Here is a 21,762-nt window from a genome sequence, read left to right as displayed (position 1 = left end):
GCAGGCCTTGACTTCTTTTCCTCTGTACCACCCTCATATGACAGATAATTTGCTATTTGCTGTATACTCTATATTTTATTTTTTAACACACTGCCTTTGTTGTTCATTTGTTGCCCATTTCTGCCCAATGCCTCAACTCAGCAGCCCTAGGGGAAACCAATTTATTATCCTGGTTTTGGAGCCACCCCAAGACATGATCCATTTATCTTTTCTCTTTCTGACCATGTTTCCACTATTTTCTTTATTCTGTGTCCTCCACATTGGTTTTATGCTTTTTATGACTCAGTTCCCCAGCTGAAATATCTCTTTTGTTCTCCCTTTTATGAGATGTGTTAGGAAAGACTTGCCAAGGCTGTGCAGATCTCGCAGTGCAGCCTCTACCTGCTCGGCACAGCACCCTAAATATTACACGAGGTAGAGACACAAGGCTTGCACTGCTTCCACAGGTGCAATTCTCACCCAGGTCTGATGATTAAAACAGTATCTCTGGTCTGACTGTCAGCCAGCTGATGTTCTGGGCAAGGCAGATATGTGCAATGAGATCCCCTCCCATGTGTGAGGCTGTATTAATGCAGACTGGGGCTGTTGTGTGGCTGTGCCCTTGTGCTGGTGTGGGATGGGAGGATGGACTTCAGCTCCTTCTGGGTTATTCATGGCATGTCTCAGACTGTGAATCCTTGCATTTACAACCTCAGTGCCTTTCTACTGTGAAGTCTTGTTTATTGCAATGTAAGTTCTCATGGTTTTGTGCTTTTGCTGTTCCAACACATCCTGCCTTTCCCCTCCATGCCCTCCCACCCTCTGTTTTGTAGTCTGACTCCCCCATGAGCCCCACGGGCTGTGGGAGTTGTTCCAGCCAAGTGAGGCTCCCCAGGCTCTCCTCAAGGCACAGGAGAGATTCTAGAGAGTAACTGCAATTTAGGTTCCTCTTTGTATTCCCTGACTATTTTCCTGTATGTGTAAATACATATGTATGGCTATATGCCTAAATTCCAGTTGTCTTGTGTCACCACTCACTTCTCACTGCCTTTTCCCTTCCTCAGCTAAAATCTTCCCTGGTTTTTCCAACTTGGCTTCCTCTTCCAGTTTCGCTGTATGCCTTATTCGTCCTTACTTGTGATTTACTTTACAAACTCCAGCCTTCATGTCTAATATTTAGTGTCAGAGGCAAGAAAAGGTCAGTGAGAGATGAAGGGATGATGGATAGATGCAATGACCTGTGCTGGTACAGACATGTACACAATTTTGTCTTTGAACCCCGGGTTGCCTGGAAAAGTGTCACTGGAGGACATTTATTGGAGCCCTGTGGCTTCATAACGTCAGGAGGAGAATCTCTGTTCTTTGATTTTAATCATCATTAATCTTCATAAATCTTCAGGAGGGTTTAGCTTTTGTTTGAATGAATTTTGCAACTTCCAGAGAAAATAGAGGCGGGGGAGTATAATTGAGTGCTTGTTTAGTGCCAAATTCATCTTAAAACAGGGAATGCAAAACGCATAGCAAGTGTTGAATTATATATGATTAAAACTGCTTCAGCCCTTGCAAAGAAAAATAAAAAATGGCCTTTTTATTCACCGGTTAATCATGTGCAAAAAAAATTGGATGGAACAAAAATGAACTTAATCACAGAAAAAGGGGTCACGGTTGCTGCTTGACACATGGCTGGGATCCCCATCATAACCATGCAGCACAGAGCACGCTGGCATTTAAGTGCTTCAAAGAGGTACATTAAGAAGAGGGTTCATTGATAAATGACCCTTTAAAAGCGGGTGAGATTTTGTCCTTAGCAGTGAATGCTCAAGGTCTGCACAGTTGTCTTGGCCCATCTTGGCTGCTCTTGTGTTTTGCAGGCAGAGCTGGAAGGTTTTCCAGTGCTTAGTTATATGGAGTGATGTGCAGGACAGATAAGAGTGTTGAAACTGCTGAAGGCAGGATCCAAACACTGTCCATTTCTGCTAACAATTGCTGGTCTGGCAGCAGTTCAAACTCAACACCCGTAGACTTTTCTGATCCAGCAAGTGCCAGAGATCAAACGAGGAACACATAATTTTCTCCTCACTTCTCTACAGCAAGAACAGGGGCCTGAAAATGACTGCTGGGCCCTGCTGAACCAAGAGCATCAGAGGTTTTTAGGGCTGTTTGATGCCATGGGCATCACAGCTCCCCCGGAGAGCTCGATGAACTCTGTGTTCCCAGAGCTCTGTCTCTGAAGGCATTGCCCTTCTGTTGTTATTGGCAGCGTGGACAGGGGATGCTCCGTGCTCTGCCTTCCAAGCTGCTCCGGGCACAAAGGAGGGTGTAGGGTGTGCAAATGGGCTCAGCTTGCCCTGGAACAGCAGTTCCCTCAGATCTCTGGCAGGGATGGCAAAGGAGGACATAGGCCTCCAGCATGTGCTTTAAAAACCCAGCCACCTTCCTGCAGCGTGGTGGAGGTGTCAGCGTTTGGTGGGAGCCAGTGGATGGAAACAGAGTGTTAGTAGCTGTGTTGGAGCCTGGTGAGGCAGGGAGAGCTACCCAGGGAGTGCTGCCCAGGGACATCTTCCACTGTCCCAGCTTGCTCCAGCCCCAGTGTCCAGTCTGGCCTTGTTCTGAGAGAGCCACGCTTCACACAGACTTTATTCCCCTTCCATTTGTGCCTGTCTCCAGTGTGGTTTGTTTGGTTTGGAGGTGCCTGTCCTCGTTTCACAAGTCCACACCTGCCACAAGGTCTGCCGTGGAAGTGTCACAGGGACAGAGGAGGGGAAGGGACCACGTGTACGACACTGCTGCTCCAGCAGGGAAGGGAGGATCAAGAGTTGCTTCTGACACGTGCTATTGTAAATAATTCCACTGCTGGGGATTAAACACACCCTCCATAATCTGTTCCACTTTTTAACTTCCCATGTAACATTTTTCTTAATATTGATCTAAATCTCCCTTGCTGCACATTTACTCAGAATTACATCTCATCTCATGTCCCACAACAGTGGAGGGATATCTATCACTGTCCACATCTAAAATGTCTTGTTTATGTATTTGAGTGCTCTGATCTTGTTTCTTCACAGCCTTCATCCTAAAATACACAAATCCTTTTCTTTCATCATCACCTCAGCCTGAAAACCATTTATAATTTTAACAAAATTCCTCTGGGATCTTGTCATCTTCCTTAACATGTGTTGTCCTATCGGAAGATGACCCAAACTCCAGCTAAAGCTTTACTGGGGCTGAGAAGTGCAGAATAATTGCTTCCTGTGATAAACACATACTGCTTATGCTCCAGACCACATGTTTTGTGTTTTTCATCCTGTTTCTTTTCCCTGTTCAGCATGTGCCCACCTGTCTCCCCACGGTCATATTTCCCTTGCTTCTATTTCCTAGCTTTGCTTTTCCTTCTGTCTTTTCACACTCACATCTCCCAGTGCCACTTTTGCTTCTGGTCAGTGTCATCCTCCTGATTTCACACACTGCCTTGAACAGACCAAGATAATTTTGAATTCCAGTCTTGTCTTGCCCATTTCTTGTGACCCCCTCCTCATCTTCTGTCAGCCACAAATTACAGAAATCTGTTCTCTATTCCATCACTGGAGCTATTATGGGAATATTGAACAGTACCAGACTCAGGACAGACTCTCAAACACCTCTGAGCCTGAAAATGTGTCTTTTCTGGTTTTGGAGCTCTGTGTTCATGAGCACTCACTTGGCTGTGACTGCTCAGAGGCCACTCACTCTTGGGCCTGTTCCAAATGTCTTGGAGAGGTCAAATCACATGTCACACCTATTTTCCTGGACAGTGTTATCCATGAGATTGATCCATAATTCATCTGGTTCTTTTGCCTGCTTCTTTTAAAAGGGCAATCCTTTTCCACTCCTTTGGGATCTCATTCTTCATAAGAGCTGGAAAGGTAAAGATGTTACCTTTCTACCATCTCTAGTAGCTTATATACACAGGCTCTCTGACAGGGTCCAGCAGCCCCTGGGAGAATGTATTTTTGTGTAAGCAATTCTGTGGCATGAGGGGAAATGGATTTGAAAGCAGAATTTTGAGGGGAAGATCTCTTATTATTCCATGGCGAGTGTGGTGGGAAGTGACAGAAGCAGCCTGGATGTCATTCCACAGGTCTTGCCCAAAAGAGTCCATGTCCCCAGATTACTTTGTCTCCTTGGAGCTGTTGCCCCTCTCACCACCCGTCACATGTTCTGACCTGCGCCACAGCAGAAGCTCAAGGTCTTGGTCTTGCTTATGCCAGAGAGGGAGAAACCCATGGCACGAATGCCAGATCCATTTCTGTTCCCAGTTTGGGGCAGCAGCTGTGCAGCCATGGATCACCAACCAGCACAACCAGCCCTCTGCCCACCCTCAGCCTCACTCCACCCTCTCTTTTTTGGTCAACAACTCCTCCTTGGGGACTGGCTGCAGCCAGAGACTGCAGCAGATGGAGAGACCCTAGTGAATGTGGAAAAGGATGTGAATGACTGGATGGTATCTGGAAAGGAAGGGTAGGCCAGGGGAAAAAGAGAAAATAAAACAGTGTTGAGATGTCTTTAATAGCAGTGGTGAGCAGGGCATAGAAGTCTGTGCTGTCAGATCCTGAACCCTCAGTGCTTCAGCCTCCAGAAATGCTGCTCTGTTCCTGAGGCAGAAGTTAAGGGAAGGGTTTGGGCTATGTGCAAACACTGAAAACTATTTTTCAAAATAGAAGTCGCTGCAATATGCCTGCCCCTGGGAGCAGTAGGAAAGAAGGACACGTCCCTCAGATGGAGATTAGATCCAAACAACTCAATAGGAATATTCAGAGAACATTTTTTCCCTTGTGTACTAAGGGAGGTATTTTGAAGACAATAGCTGGAGATGTGGGGTTTCTTCATCCTGTGATCTGCCCCTCTTGGGTCTTTGCAAATTGCCCTGACTAAGAAGACTTTGAAAATCTGAATTTCTAATGCCCCTGATGGGACATGTTCCTTATAAAAATTTCCCTCTGGTTTTTAACTTGCTCCTAAGGTTTTTGACAGGAAAATGCAAGAATTATTTGAAGGAAATAAGGACATTGCTGTCCACATAGACTGGGGGGTAGGGGAGAGGGCAGCAAAAGGGTCAAAAAATGGGGCATGGCAAAATAAATCTAATTTGAAATCAGAAATATGGGGTATTTGGGAGAAAGTGTAAGTGAATTGACGTATACACAGACTCTGGCCAAAACCATGTGAATACAGAAATGCTGCTTTGACAGCTAAGAAAGATTTGCAGGGTTTGGCTCCTGGAATTAAATGAGCTCTGTTCTTTCTGGGCTGTTATTCAGGATTTCAAGTGAAACAGGAGTGCCAGCGTGGACAGGGAGTTTTGCCAGCCAAAGAGAGGAAAGCAAGCACCTGAGTTTGGGCAAGCTGTGCCAGAGAATTAGAGAATAGTTTGGGTTTTGAAGAGGTCTTTAAAGGTCATCTGTACAACCCCCTGCAGTGAGCAGGGACATCTTCCACTAGATCACACTGCTCAGAGCCCTGTCCAACCTGATGTTGAATATTTCACCTCAAGATCAACCACCTGGCCAGTAAATCCCTCTGTGAATGACAGGACAGTGTGACAGAACTCCTGTGCATTTTGGTGGAATTGTTTTCTCAACCACTCTGCAAAAAGCACCTTCATGTACAGAGGGATGCCTTTGCTTCAGGAGTTGTTAAAGAAAAATATTCAGGTAGGGCAAATGGATCTCAAAAAAATTGATCCCAGTTTCACTGTTGCTAAAGAAATAGCCCATTCACCTGTGAGAAGAGAGGAGGGTGTTCAGCTTTAATTCTCCAGCTGCATCCATGGAGTTTGAGCAGTGTAAGCCAGGAAAATGAGCTGAGAGCAGGCACTGCTGTCCTGGGAGTGTTTGAGCGTCATTCTTGAGTGGTGGAGAACTGCACAGGCCATGGAAGTCTGGTGGAAGAGATTTCTCTCATCTCAAACATCATTGGGAATAAACTTCTGGAAGCCATGGCAAAGGAGAGGGCACTGCAGAAAGCTTTTAACAGTGTCACTGGCAGGAGGCTTGGGAGCTGCATATCAATCCAGATCAGAGCTTTCTGTGACTGAGAGCACAGTGCACAGATGCAAGAATTAGCAGTGTCAGTGCTACAGCCCTGAGGGATTCTGCAGAATCTGTGAGATCATCATTGCAGTGGCCACCAGTGCACACAAGGATGGAAGAAATAGATATGTGTGAAATGTGTCAGGAGTTTCTACCTTGGAGACAAAAAACAACAATGCTGGGTCAGATGTGGTGGACCTGTGGGGTCATCCATGGCACTGAGACTGCATTATTAGAGACTCTCATATTAAGTTACCCCGTAGGAAACAATAAACCTTTATGTGGCACATATGGGCTTCCAGAAATGGTAATTTTTTACATCAGTGCACAGTTAATTAATAGGACTTTGCAAGATTTTGAGGAGTTGGTGAATGCCAGAACTCTTCAGTCAAATTATTTGAAACAAAGTGGAGCTAAGGGAGTTTAAAAAAATCTCAGATATTTAATTCTATATGTGTATAAAACCATTACAGGCATCGAGAAAGATCTGGATCTCACTCTGCTGGACTTAAGCAGACTGCCTTTAAGGCATTGGGTGTTGTTAGCTGAAATTTTGCTCAGAAAGATGAGTATTAGGCTGCCTGCTTATCCAAACCTGGGCTGGGAAGCTGACCTGATCTTGATGCACAGATAGAGAAATAAAAATACATGTACAAAATCAAGTGATGTTTGAGGAGCTCAGTTACTTCAGACTCTGTGGCTGATGACTCCTGAACGCTGCTTTAGTGGCAGACAAGCATAAACTGCAACATGAGAAGAATTTTTGCTTGTAAAAGGAGAAGATGCAAAGGGTTTAATGATGAGGTTGTCTAGGAAAGACACCAGGAAAACATGTCACAGTGTGTGCTCCAGTATCCAATCACAATATTGGCCAATGAAACTTTTAAAGATAAATCTTCCTCCAGGTGTGGCTGGTGGAGGAACCCCAAACACCTCTGTGCTGAGCTCTTTGGGGATCTCTGTGAATCTTGTACCAGTGTATCTTGTGGCTGGTGGAGGAACCCCAAACACCTCTGTGCTGAGCTCTTTGGGGATCTCAGTGGCTGCAGCTAAAGGGTGTTGTGCTATGGCTGCTCTGCCCTGAGCAGTGCAGCCATTTGGAGCCCCAGGGACACACTCTGCCAGGAGCTGCAGCACACAGCACATTCTTTCCTCTAAAGGCTGGAAAAGCAGCCTCATGGCAATTACTGATCAGGAACTTGAACATGTAACCCCAGTGGGGGCAGGCTGTTGTGAGTGTCCAGCATGTTGCTGATAGCACAAATACCACCTTGCTTTAATTATTCCTTAGTTCTCCCAGTTTCCCCATATACAAACCTCATTGGTCTTGGCATGCCTCTGCACATGACCAGGCCCCCTTTCTCCTGTGCTTCTGGCACCTGCAGGATGCTCCTGGCCTTAGACTGATATCCTTCTGCTTGTTCCTTACCTTAGGCTTACATCCAGGGCATGGAGTTTTAGTTTCCTTTGTGTGTGACAAATCCAGCTGATGACCAAGGCCATCCGCCTCTGGGAGCTGGCACAAAGAGAGCCACAACACTGCAACTGTAGTTGTTGTTTGCCCAGAGAGGTGTTGGCTGCCCCATCCGTGGAAGTCCATGCTTTCCCCTCTGCAGCCATGGCCAGTTGCACTGCCTGACTGTGCCATGGCTCTCCAGGAAAACACAAGGGATTCCTCTTTGGGACACTGTCCTCTTGGCATCAGCCTAACTGGGGGAGTAAAGATCATTTGAATATCGAGAATCCTCAGCATTCTTATTGAGTCACCTTCCTTGAGAATGTGCTTTCTGCAGCAGTTTGGTCAGACACTGGATTGTGGTCAGGCATTGGAACAGGATGCCCAGGAGAGTGTGGAGTGTCCATCCTGGAGGGATTTCAAAGCCCTGTGGATGTGGCACTTGGGGACATGGGCAGTGCAGGGGGAATGGTTGAACTTGGTGATCTGAAAGGGCTTCTCCAACCTAAATGGTTCTATGATTCTATGTGCAGGTCAAATATTAGACTTGAAGCCACAGAAATTCAAGGGAACAAACTTCTTCCTCACCATCATCTTTGAGGTGAACAGGGGCATGTTTGAGCCCTGCCCAGCACATGGGAGATCTCTGGATGGGGAGCATGACAGGTCAGAGGTGGGAAAGGTCACAAGGTGATGTGACTGAGCATACCCAGGCAGAGTTAGACCAAAAAAGGAGCTGTCTCCTGGTTCTAACTTGTTTTGCTCAGCCTCAGGAGAGAATCTTTATGTCTTTGCCATGGGCCAGAACATTTTAAAGTCAAATTTAGGTGGAACTTGAGGTCTTATATATCTTTAAGTACTGTTAAATACTTAAAGATCACCTCTGGCCCTTGAGAACCTCAGTTGTCCTTACTGCTCTCTGCTAGATGTTCTCTCACCTTGGCATACAAGGAGCTGCTATCCAGAGACCACCAGTTGTCCCACAGGATGGGATAACTGTGGGATACAATGCACCAGTGTTGAGACCCTGGTGATCACAAACCCCAGTCACCCTGTCTGGTATGACTGCCTGGCTTTGGGAGTGGGAGAAGAGCCTCTGTTCCAGCAGAAATCAGACTGAACCTTCCCAATACACCAGTGTCATGGTGTCCCCAGATTTCAGTCAGGAATTGATGTGACAGATCATTTTCTCCACCAAAACTTCTAGCTAGTTGTGTGATGTCTGTTTCAAATACACAGTATTTCAGAATAACTTGTACCCTCTTTGGGACTTCATGAATCCACAAAAGTTTTAAGCCCTCTTCCTGGGTCTGATGGATTAAAATTATTTAAAATAGATACACAAATATTTGCAACCAGGTCATGCACTGAGCACGATGGTCTGATTTTCATCCTCCTTTCATAAGAATATTGTTTATAGCTGATTTGGTGGTTAGTCTGGCTGAGTCAGTCCAGCAGGATGGGGCATTCCAGAGGCATCTTTAGAAAACAAAGGCTGAAGCCTTGTCAAAAAGGATGTGTTAGTGTAGGGGAGTAATGATATCTAGGGAGACTTTACCCCAAGTCATCAAGAGGGCTTTCATGATGAGTTCTCTTCTCCTTAAGGGTAATGGAGACATGATACAACTTGTCATGGTATCTGTGTGTCATGTATAAATCTATGATAAACAGCCAGGCAGATCAGAGAAATGTTTTCTTTGGGTTTGAGTCCATACAGTGGTTATCTCCTGCGTGGATCAGCTAACAGTGGAGAGGGCAATGTTCAGTGTGTTGGAAATATTCAGGGTGTTGCTGTGGTTGTTTGTATCTCCTCAGTGCCTGTAAAGTCCTGTGTGGAGGCACAGATCAAATAGAGACAAAATATTGCTCATAACGTGGAGGGAAGGGGTGAAGGGTCAGAGCTGGAGGGACAAAGGGTCAGGCAGCACATTTCTAATGCCTGATCAAGACACGCAGCACGTTGTTGGCCTGAACTTTCCAGTATTGCTTTAACACCCTCAGACCTTGCATTCCTGAGATGTTCTCAGCAAATTCCACCACCCCAGTGCTGGCTGGGAAGGATCGCTGGGGAAGATTTGTTTGCAGTGTGGGATTCCATTATGAGTGTGCTATGTTGGTAAAACCATTGAAGTCCACAGAGAACTGTCAGCAAGGAGTAGTGGTGTCCTTCTGTTAGCATTCAGAAACACATAATCATGGAATGATTATATGCAGGTGCTTTTATTGAAGAGCTCTGGGTGTCAGGGGCGCAGACCCAAATCTGCCTCCAACATGGGTTTGGGATGAACACGTTTTTATACCCTTATCATTATATAACTACATATTAATTATTAAACTCATATTGTTCTATTGTACACATTGATTTCATCCAAGCATGGATTCTTGTAATTTCCATCAAACCCCCCAAACATCATTTCTTATGATTCTTGTTATGATTAAACAATAATTGTATCAAACTACCAAACAATTATCACATTTAACAATCATATCATTTATCATACAACAATCGTATTGTTTATCATAGTTATTAAATTATTATACAGGTGCAGTTTCACATGATCCAGTAAAGCCTGATATTTTCCCAGGGCCTACCAACTCAGCTGAATATCCCATGATTTTAAAGACATCCCTATGCTATCACTCCTCAGTTAACACAGGGGACACTGGGGCAGCCCTCAGAGAGGTGTTGGGGCATGGAACTTGCACTGAGATCAGGGCAAGACAGGTGGAAGGGAGGAAACTTCCTCTTGTGTGGAGAACAGCATCCCAAAGGAGGTTTCTGGGCTCTACAAAATCCAGGTGACAGCTCTAAGCTCTGGACAAGGTGTGTGGGATCTCGTGGGAGGGCTGTTCTCAAGCAGAGAAGGAGCATAGGTATGGCAGAGGTGTTCATTGGGGCTGCTCTGCAGGTATTTCAGCAGCAAATGGGAAATGAAATTTGAGCTGTGTACAAAAGTTTGTTCCTTGTGTGATCCTGAGCATTTGGCTATAAAATCATGGCATGAAAATACAGTTTAAACGAGGTTTAGCAGGGGCCACCTGCATTAGCCACCTGGGCCCATTCATGCATGACTACTGGTTTATGGATAGTTGGGAAATGCTAGGAATATTTCTTCAAGACATCCTTGCTCCCCCTTTCTCCAGGCTGAGCCCCCTTCCCAGCTCCCTCAGCTACTCTTCATAGGACTCACTGTCTAGACCCTTCCCCAGCTTTGTTGCCCTTTTCCGGACATTCTCCAACCCCTCAAATGAGGAGTGTAAAAAGATTCCCACTGAATTCATATATAAACTGGAGGGGAGGGAAGAGGGATGTATCCCAGAGCCCCTGGTGGCACTGGTGTTGTCCCTGCTAAAACTTCTAAAGGCCAAGCTGAGCAAGGAAGAGAGAGTGACAGGACTCCACGTTGGTGCTCTCCAGGTATTTGATTCACTATTTCCAGCCCACACGGAATCATCTTCACACTTCTGTATCCCAGACACCGCTGCACTTCCTTGAGAAAGGAAATTATGTCCTTGAAGGAGAGTCAGACCTGCTTGGTCAGCACAAGGCACTTTGAGACACCTATCTGAGAGGAGCTGAGGGTCTGTTAAAATGGGAAGAGACAGGTTTTTCTCTTACTCCCACACTTGAGGAGTAACTCTGGGTGAATGGCACTGAGATAAGAGTGAGCAGAAACAGATGTGGAGCACAGCTACAAACAGGATGTGAAAATAAACTCATTACTCCATCTGCCCACCGTAAACAGCATGAAATTAGCAGGGAGTGAGGAATAAAACTCCAGACAAATGGCTTTTTAAAGGGAGCAGAGGGAGCTGGAAGGGCTGCTATTAGAAAAGCAGAGACACAGAAAGTCCAAGCCACACACAGCTCTGTGCATATCCCAATTCCCTGGTTAGTCAAGGAGGAGGAAAATCCCACAGCACAGAGTCTGCCAGGAGCTATTTTTGAAGGCAAAGCCAGAAAGGCCACTCCATCTTTGGGAGAGAAGACCTAATATTGCTCTTGTCCCTGCCTGTTAGGAAGCACCATCAATTTTATAAGTCATGGAGATTTATTTTTTTCCTTAAGAGGTGCTGTCTTAATGTTGCATAAAATTACTCTCTCAGGGGCAGTGTGAGGAGAAAAACGTGGCGTTATGTTGTCTCAGTTGCAAAGACACCGCTAACAATAAAAGCTCCTGAATGATTTGGTTTTTAAGTGACACAATTACAGAACGGGTCATTCATGACACTCCAAGTGGCTTCAAGCACCTCTGTCATAAAGTCTGAAAGGAGATGCTTTATGCTGTGGGTTTGGGCTGTAAATATTCACCCCTGGCCTTTGTTCTATGAAGCAAGGCTTGGTTTGAAGGTATATTTACTTAAAATTTTGCAAGAAAATTTCTCAAATGGTCAATCTGCTTGATTTATTTAAAGTGAGATCCCAAAGTGTTTTACAGCTTTTACAGGCTGGTTGTGTTTATAACCATCTTGGGGAGTATCTTCTGCAATTCATGTAGCGGAGAAAGGGAAGGAAGGTCATAATTTCTGTTTTAACCTACTTTTCTAGCAGCTGACAGGACACTGACAAAGTCATCTCTTCTGGAATACAACCTGCTGGGCTTTATCCTCATTCAGAGGAGACCCTTTGGAAAAAGCCAGACTAAAATAAGTAAAGTATTTTTTCCTTTATTCCTATGGATTCTGCTCAGATATGTTCTCTAGCTCATTTTATGGATCTCAGTGAATTTGCAAATTGCCCAAATGATATTTCAAGGAAACTGGTTGCCTGTGTTCGAAGTTCTTCAGTATATGACAGCCCAAGGCAGAGTTTCCCACATGTTGGAAATAATTTCTCTCTCCATGTTTGGCAGATCCAAACAAGCCTTGAGTGCTAAATAAACTAGGTCTATGAATAAATCAGGGGCAGGAGAACGCAAATTTGAGATAGTGTGAGATTTGAAATACCTGAAAGCTTGACATTGGCCATGAGGCACTTTGAAATAGTCTGCAGTTAGATGAAAGGTTTTTCATTTGAGATTCCACTGGGATACTTCAGGAGGAAGCCTCCTAGTGGGTTCATCCAAAGTTTGTAATAAACATAATTGAAGTATCTGAACTCCAGCTGCTACTTTCTACTCTAATCAAGAGCAACAGAGGCAGCTCCTTCTTAGCAAACACACTGTGACTGCTGAGGGAACAGAAATGGATCTCCTGGGCTCGCGTGCTCAACTGGGAGGTGCAGAAATTAAGGAGAGGTAGCAGTTGGAAGGCTGAAAAGGGAACTTTATGAAGAGACCTGTAGAGTCTTGGAGAAAGCAGAGATTTCATGAAGCTCTCAGAGATGGAGATCAGGGACTCACATTTTTCTCAGGAAGCAGGATTTTCTAATATTGTCCAAGCTGGGTCTCACCAGAAGGAGACACCGGAGAGAGTCAAAAAAGCAGATGGTCTTTTCTGTCCTTTCCCTTCTGCTTCCTACCCAAAGGGAAGACAAGTTATGTTAGAGACAGAGAGTTTTCCTTTGGGAAGTATTGGAGAAGTCCTTCAAGGTCATAACAGCAGTTTCTCTTTGGATAGTACAGTAGGATCCAAAATTATTGTACAGGCACTGGAACTGATTCTCCCCTTCCGTAAACCAGGTCTGCCTCTTCCTCACTCTCCCAAGCCATGGAGCAGTCCTGCTTGACCTATGTCAAATGCTCCAGATCATCACACCAGTCCCCTCTCTGCCACCTGGGTGCCACACAACCCCATCCTGCTGAGCACATCTGAGCAGGGCTGAGCTGCTGGCCCTGTCCTTTGCCAGGAGCAGCAATGCAGCCCTGAGCCTTGGGCTGAGCACATCCCAGGAGCCAGCCTGGACATGTCCAGCCTGCTTTAGCAAGGAAGAGCAATAAATAACAGGGGATTGGTCTGCTCTTGGCACTGAGGCACAGCACCACTGAGCCCTGATGAGCTAATGTATTGGTGCATGTGTAGCAATACCATCTTTCTCCCATGCTTTGGGCTCTCCTCTCCAAATGGAGAACACAGCATTTTGTGTTGGTAAAGGAACTCTGAAGACAATTTACAAAAGCTTGGAAAAAGCCAAGACAGAAACAGTGGGAGTCCTGGGGAGATGGTGACAGTGAACAAGGGCCAACTCCTGGGATATATGTGGGCTGACTACATGTCAAAACACCCACACAGAGCCATTTATAGCTCCAGGAAGGTGTAGGCAGTTAAACCATATTCAAGGAGCAGAGGCCAGGGTCTCTGTAACATTGGGCTACTGTTAACTTTGGAGGACAGAAATGAGATAGAGAGCTGGGAAAGAAAGGATTTGAAAATATTTTTGTTCTCCAAGAAGGAAAAATCAACCACCAGGAACTGGTCAAGTTTCTGTCACTTACAATCCTGCTAGCAGGCTGATCCTGTCATAGAACCATGGAATGATTTGGGTTGGGAAGGACCTCCAAGCTCATCTGGTTCCAACCCTCTGCCACAGGCAGGGACATCTTCCACTACCCCGGTTGCTCAGAGCTCCATCCAGCCTGGCCCTGAACACTTCCAGGAAAGGGGCATCCACAATTTCTCTGGGCCACCTGGAAGAAGGAGACTGCGGGAAACACACGCCATTTCCCGGGGGACACACGCCATTTCCCGGGGGGACTGCGGGAAACACACGCCATTTCCCGGGGGACACACGCCATTTCCTGGGAGACACACGCCATTTCCTGGGGGACACACGCCATTTCCCAGGGGACACACGCCATTTCCCGTGGGGCTGCTCCGTGGCAACGCCATTTCCCAGGGGACACATGCCATTTCCCAGGGGACACATGCCATTTCCCAGGGGACACATGCCATTTCCCGGGGGACACATGCCATTTCCCGTGGGGCTGCTCCGCGGCGCTGACCGCTCTCCCCTTCCCTTGCAGAAGGCATGGCGGCAGCGGTTGGCGCGAGCAGGGACTGCCTGCAGGCGGGCGAGGCCTGCACCACCGACCCCGTGTGCAGCGCCAAGTTCCGCACGCTGCGCCAGTGCATTGCGGGCAACGGCGCCAACAAGCTGGGCCCCGATGCCAAGAGCCAGTGCCGCAGCACCGTGAGCGCCCTGCTCTCCAGCCAGCTCTACGGCTGCAAGTGCAAGCGCGGCATGAAAAAGGAGAAGCACTGCCTGAGTGTCTACTGGAGCATCCACCACACGCTGATGGAAGGTCAGTAGAATGGGGCTCATTTCTGGAATTGCTTCTAAAAGGGAGTTGCTCGCGGGCCGTTCTACAGAGCTCCCCAGCTCTGAGGTTGCTGCAGAATACCCCTCTGTGATCTATCTCAAGACATGCGGATCAGACCCAAGGGAGCAGCATGGAGCTGTGTTAGGGCAGGTTTAGGTGGATATCAGGAAAGGTTCTTCCCCCAGAGGGTGGTCAGACACTGCCCAGGCTCCCCAGGGAATGGGCACAGTCCAAAGGCTGCCAGAGCTCCAGGAGCATTTGAATAACGCTCTCAAGTACAGGGTGGGATTGTTGAGGTGTCCAGTAGGGCCAGGAATTGGCCTTGAGGGTCCCTGTGGGCCCCTTCCAACTCAAGAGATTTGATGATCCTATTGATCCCCATGGTATTGACGTTTTGTAAAAGCACTACTGAAATCCTGAGATGCCTCCTTCCTTTTTCTTTTTTTTTTTTAACCCAGCCTTTCTTTTATGACATTCCCAATATACATTGAGACCTTTTGCTGGAGAAATGCACAACGTATTTTGTATCTAAGTATGTTAACCAAGACCATAAACACTGTAAATTTTATAGAAACACAACATAAAGCATAGGTATTGAGGAAAAACAGCATGAACTTCAAAAAAATCACTCTCTTAGAATGTCTGAAGTGCATCAGTGTCTTTGTGTTAGTGAAGATTTGGGGCTGGTGACATCAAGTTGGAACTTAAAGTGTTCCCAGAGCCAGTATTCAATAAGTTTGGATTTTGACGTTTTTTAAGAGTCACCATAAAATTGCACCTCAGTGACCATAACTCTTCTTTGTCAGGCTGGTGAGTATTTTATGCACCATGAAAATTAAAATGGGGAATAAAACAGACCCTTACAGCCATGGGTTGTGAAGTGGATTAATAAAACACTCCTGGCTGATACCTGAAAGGAAAAGTGCAGGGGTGAAACCACAGACCAAAAGGCCAAGCAAAACAAAGCAAATGGACAAAGCAGTGCACAGGCTTTCCAGGATGGGAGCTGGTTGATCAAATTCCTGGGAAGCTTCCAGGTACCACAGCTGGCAGGGTGCAGAGCATGGTGCTATGAACTGACTGGGCAAATACAAGACCTGAGCACCCTCCAGTACCTGGCCTTTCTCACAATTAATGCCAGATTTGTTTCCATTGAAGGGAAGTCTGGGGAAGAGGTGGCAATCCATTTTCTCCATTCTTCTTAGTGGGTGGTGTCACAGCCCCTTCCCAGCTGACCTTGATGGCTCAAACTTGAAAACAGGTCACCTGTGACATGGCTGTGTAGGGCAGTGCTGTTATGAGGGTTTCCAGCTCTGGGACACAGAGCTTTATGTTGGAAGGGACCTGAAACACCCTGGAAATTCCAAGCCCCTGCCATGGGCATGGAGAACACCTACCTCTAGAAGGAAGAGAAGAGAGAGGCTGGCAAGGAGTGCTGAGAGCAGGCAGGGGCCAGCTCTGGGTCTCCAGATGCAGAATAGGAGTTTGGTGCTGGATGTTCTCCCTGCCCAGTATGTTGGGACTTCCACCTTGGGAATGCCTGGGAGAGGGCTGTTCTTGGAGGCTGACAACAGCTCTACTCCACTTCTCCGCTGTCATGTCCTGAGCCCCACACTTTTTCAAACTGACTTCATTTGCAATGCAGATTTGCACACCAAACTTTTGATTTCCTTGCCTTAATTTCCCCAGGGAAATATATTTCGTAGCAGTCCCATGTTTCAGAGTCCTTACACATGTTTAATTGACTGAGAAAGGAAGCCAATCCACACAGTCCATGTAGAGTTTTGTTTCTCAATCACACATACCCAGGAGGCTGCAAAAAGCTTCTTAGAATCCCTCTTGCAAAAACAATTGTGGAAGTGCGTGCTCAGGGAATTTACAAAGCACACTATTTACTCAGCTTCTCTTGAGCACACCCGTGTTTAGCCACCTTCCCACTTAGAGACACAATAACATGATGACAACCCGATAACAACTCTCTGATAAGGTGCTTTATCATCAGGACATGAAACTGCTATGCTGGAAAATACAAATGGGCCCCTCTCTAGTCAGTAACGATGCAAGATATTTCAATGAAGGTGTAAAGCTGCCTTGTAATGCGCCGGTGGTAATTGCACAGGGCTGTGGACACGGGGAGCCATTTCTTTATGCCTCTGCTGCCTCTTGCTGCAGCTGGAGGTCAGCACACGCCCAGAGCGTGAGGCTGGATAGTTCTTCTATCCCAGCCAGTACATCTGCTGCTGCTGTACACATCCATCTAAATGTCTAATCAAAAAACAAACAGATACTGAGTTGTTTGCTTCAGTAATATTCCATGGTATCCATCAGGCTGATGGGGCATTACAGACCATTGCACAGATGAAAGGGAAGCACCAGTTGAATAAAATCAGGCTCCCAGAGACTTAAAAATGACGAGAGGAAGTTTCTTTAGGAGCTGTGGGTCATTAGCTTTGTGCCAAGTGAGAAAAGGCTGTCGGCAAGGAGAAAGGGAGAGGTGATAGTCAATATGGAGTGTGTCATCACCCACATAATCCTGTGCACAGCTCTGTCTGTGTCCTAAAAACAGGTGAGGACCTTTGACTCAGGGAGGGACATAGAAGAAACTGCAATAATGGTGACAGGAACCCTGTGTATGAGTTCTGCCCTTGAGCAGGAGCCTGTGCTACAGTCTGATGTCCTCTCTGGCAATCCCTGCAATGTGCCCCATAGCTTGAGCTACAGAGCTGCCACTCAACAGTTCCTGACAGGCTGCCCCACTCCAAAACAGAGATACATTTTTAAAGCCTGTCACATTCTATTCCCTTCTCCAAGGATGTGTCCACACACCTGTTCCCATGGCTCTGAGTGTCCATTTGCTCGTGGCCTTCAGAGCATAGTCCGCTTGGACCCACCAAACAATCTTTCACTGCAGATGTTGAACCTTGTGCATCTCAGCCATCTCTCAGGAGCCTCATCTGCCTTCTCACCAGCTTCTCTCTTTCCCCCAGGCATGAATGTCCTGGAGAGCTCCCCTTACGAGCCGTTCATCAGGGGCTTTGATTACGTCCGGCTGGCATCCATCACTGCAGGTAGGTGGGTGGGAAATGCTCTGACACCTCCTGTGCAGGCAGGGAGGGCCCTGGCTGGGGGTCAGGGGCTGCAGACAGGGAAGTCCTTTGTGCTCCTTGTGAGCATTGCATGGGTCAGGTCTAGCAGTTGTTTTTTCCAAGGAGTTCCCTCTGATTCCTTTGCTAAACTGTTACATGTTCTGGGAAAAACTGCTTGTGATTTTTGTCTTTTTGGATGTTTCATGTCTGTACTATGAAGGACTGGGACTTAGATGTGCTACAAAAACCCCTTCCAATGACCCATCCCAGGCACACTCATTCTCCATAGCAGGTGGATGATCTGTTCCATGCAGACAGCTCATCAAACAGGAGCTGCGTGGGCATTTTTAGGTTTGGGAAGGTGCTTCCACATCAGTCACGGGATTGAACTCTGCAGGAAAAGAGGTCAATAGCTCAACCTATGTGTTGATCCCAGCCACAGCCTTTAACCACCTGCCCTGAGGGTAACCTGAGGACCCAGAGCCGTGTTCTGCTGTACATCTAACCCTGTTAATGGCTGAGCAGAGCAGCCTGACACCTTTTAACTGCTCGAGGGCTCAGCAGTTCAAAGGTCAGTGTGGCCACCAATAACCCATCCATCACCAATGGCACAGCTGCCACCACAACCAGCCTGTGCTCCACAGCTTTCCAAGAGGAAGCTTGGAAAGGAGCAGGTATTTTACCAAACTACCTGTCTGGGAGCAGGTAATGTGCTGCTCCTGTGTCTCTGGCAGATGTGCCCAAACAGCTTTCCCAAGTGTGTGCCTTGCTCTGGGGTGACATGCACAGCTGGAGTGCACCCAAGCGAGGAAGGAGCAGCGTGTCCCTGCAGCAGAGAATGTCTGCAGTCCCCACCATGGCCAGGCGCTTTTTGGGTGACAATGTGCTGCAGCAAATTAACCCATCAGCCCTGGACAAGGGGAGCAGAGGGGATGGGAGGTGCTCCCTGGCCTCGCTCTTACTGACTCCACCTGGCAGATTGGTACATGGACAGGGAATTTTTTTGCTGGGACATGGTTTTCTTTACTGGAGCTTTTCCCCTTCTGCTGAGTCCCAGAAGGCTTCAGAGCATGGGGAAATCAAGGGATGGGGATTTTTACACGTGGTTAACACATTCTCAGGTTTTTAAAGCAAATTGAAATAGGTTGTGCAGCAAAATGAAATGGACCCAGAGCAGCAGGGATTCTTCAGAGGATTTGGCATGCACTTAGGGACACTAAATTTCTTAGCCTTTTTGTCCTTATTTATATTAATCAATATCTTCTATTACATAACTTATGACCTGCTGCCCTCTGCCTGTCCAGTGTCCAGGGTCAAGTGGTCAACACTGCCAAAGGACCCTCTTTCAAATCTACCAAATGAAATCCCAAGAACTTGTTGAAACATAAGACACCCCTGTGACCATAGGCCAAATGAACAACAGGTATATTAAACTAAATTTTTCATAAACAATATATGGCCACTACTAAAACTGTAGAAATGGAACCATATCTCTCCACTCTAATTGTAGCAGTGATTTAAAAAGCACATCCGCTGGTGTTGCGTGGGAAGAGCAGAAAATCCAGCATGTTCCCTTTGATTTATTGGCTGAATGGGTAATGAAACCCTTCCAAGTAACTGTTTCCTACACGTTAGCTGGCAGCTTCCCAGCATAAACCGATGCTCTGAAAATATTCATCTCTGAACAGTTTTAAAGGTAAGTGTTTAGTGAAGGGATCACAACAAGCGAAAGTTTCACCCACCACAAAATAACTGAGAAACTTGGAATTTGACTTCCAGCTCACTGTAAGCAACAGGGGGCAACAGGAAGGAAAAAATAAATGCTGGGAGAAGGAGCATCTGATAAAGTCAGGGAAATAAAGGAGGGCAGCCAGCTCTGAAAGGCTCAGGGAGACTGTCAATGTTTTAACACTTGTCAGCAGCAACTGGCTGGTTTTAACTCCCAGTCAAAGATAGGGCTTGACTCTGCATTGAAAATTTATCATTCTGGGGATTTTTCCTCAGTGGAAAAATCTTTCTCTGCTGGGGAAAAAGTCCTTCTGGTATGCTGCTGGTCATGATTTTAATTCAGAGAGGTGAAAACGAGCTTCAAATTCATCTTCTCTCTCAAGCTTGAAGGACCTTTTCTTTATCTGTTCAATCAGACACATTCTGATGTTCCCACTGACTCCTGCCAGGGACACTGTAGCATTTTTCCCCTCTATAAAACAGACCCCCATCCACCTTTGAAGCAGCCCTACATCCAGTGTTAGACAAATGCCTTTTCCTCTTCTTTTCTCTATTTTCACAGAGAAAGCTGTTGGCATATAAACTCACGAGATCACTTACTTTCCCACTGAAGACACTGTTTTTCTCACCCATCACTACAGTTTTTGCTTTATGTTCCTGACCTTTCCCCTTACTGCAGGTTTCCTCCACTTTCCCTGCATCCCACAGCACATCTCTGCTCTCCCACCCAGACTGGGACATTCTTTCTCCTCTTCTTTAGGACAGTGGACATGCAGAGTGATTTTGCTGATATAAGTGAGGGGTGACCCTGCAAAGGGTGTGGGGAGAGACCCACATGCCCTCACGTGCAGATAGCATCGGGTCCCAGGGGCACGAAGCTGGATGGTACCTCTGATCCCAGCCTGTGAAGGCACTGTCACTGCTGGGGACAGGGGGATACTGGCTCAGACTGGTCTGCATGGGGCACTCTGCGACCCAGACAAGTCTCGCTTAGCTGGGCAGATCCTGGGGTGAGCAAAAAGAGCTGCTGCCAAAGCCAGACATGACCTTTCAGAGGCCAGAAGAAATTCCCTGTCCAGGGCAGTGAGGCTGAGGTGCCAGGAATTAGTGCAGACCACCTTGTAGCAGAGACTCAGTCTTTGATCTTGAACAGCTTGCAGAAACAAGAAGGTCCATTAGTGGAGGTCCCAACACTCAACAGATCCACTCATGGCCATAAGTAGATGGACTTTCTAATGCCTGCTGTCTTCCAGGCCTCAGGCTGGTTAATCTGCGTTAGTAAAGTGTTACCAGATGATCAGATTATAGCAAAATTTGTTTTATTAAAGCTATGAGCTTGGTGAAGTGAGCTCCGGGAGGTGAAGTCTGGTATGTGACTGTGGCACTTCTTGGGAAAAGATGAGTGTGGAATGGGGATTTGGTCCTACCGGGACGTGCAGAGCGAACCTGCACTTTACCCTGGCTGGAGCGGGTGTGGTGTCACAGGGTAGCCATGGGTGGGAGCGGGGCCATGAAGGCCTCAGGGGTGGTGCTGCTGGTGGGGAGATCAGCACAGCACCACCTCACCGTGTCCCACCACCCCACAGGGTCTGAGAACGAGGTGACACAGGTGAACCGGTGTCTGGACGCCGCCAAGGCCTGCAACGTGGACGAGATGTGCCAGCGGCTGCGCACGGAGTACGTCTCCTTCTGCATCCGCCGCCTGGCCCGGGCCGACACCTGCAACCGCTCCAAGTGCCACAAGGCCCTGCGCAAGTTCTTCGACCGCGTGCCCCCGGAGTACACCCACGAGCTGCTCTTCTGCCCCTGCGAGGACACGGCCTGCGCCGAGCGCCGGCGCCAGACCATCGTCCCCGCCTGCTCCTACGAGTCCAAGGACAAGCCCAACTGCCTGGCGCCTCTGGATTCCTGCCGGGACAACTACGTCTGCAGGTGATGCTCACAGCAGGGCTGGTCCCCACGGAGAGCCCTCCCTTGGGCCAGGGCCTGGTGACAGCCCTGAGCCACTGCCCTCAGTTGCAGGGTGCTCCTGGGGCACATCCCCACAGCCATGACAGGCCGTGCCGCCATGGGCCCTTCCATCAGCCCTGTCCTTGTATCCTACAGAACGTGTTCACAGGCAGAAGGGGATGTGAGATGGTCACACTGAAGCTGTTTAGACATTTTCTGTGGATTTTGGGCTTTGGTTCTAGAGAAAGACCTATTATGGAAACAGTTCCAGGAAGGTGCAGACTAAACAGGAATAT

At 47.2% G+C, this 21,762-nt stretch overlaps 1 protein-coding gene across 1 annotated transcript in view; it reads left to right on the top strand.

The window, feature by feature from the left end:
- The window catches only part of LOC120509733 (GDNF family receptor alpha-4), a 73,782-nt gene that overhangs the window by 39,594 nt on the left and 12,426 nt on the right, over nucleotides 1-21,762 (top strand). The window contains exons 2-4 of the mRNA XM_039724807.1: nucleotides 14,406-14,684; nucleotides 17,690-17,770; nucleotides 21,103-21,448. Coding sequence (XP_039580741.1) covers nucleotides 14,406-14,684; nucleotides 17,690-17,770; nucleotides 21,103-21,448 — 706 coding nt within the window. The remainder of the gene's footprint in view (nucleotides 1-14,405; nucleotides 14,685-17,689; nucleotides 17,771-21,102; nucleotides 21,449-21,762) is intronic.

The sequence above is a fragment of the Passer montanus genome, unplaced genomic scaffold (genome assembly GCF_014805655.1).
Source record: "Passer montanus isolate IOZ18808 unplaced genomic scaffold, ASM1480565v1 scaffold109, whole genome shotgun sequence".
Taxonomy (NCBI): domain Eukaryota; kingdom Metazoa; phylum Chordata; class Aves; order Passeriformes; family Passeridae; genus Passer; species Passer montanus.
The sequence above is the reverse complement of the archived record's forward strand: the minus strand, read 5'-3'. Positions and strand labels throughout refer to the sequence as shown.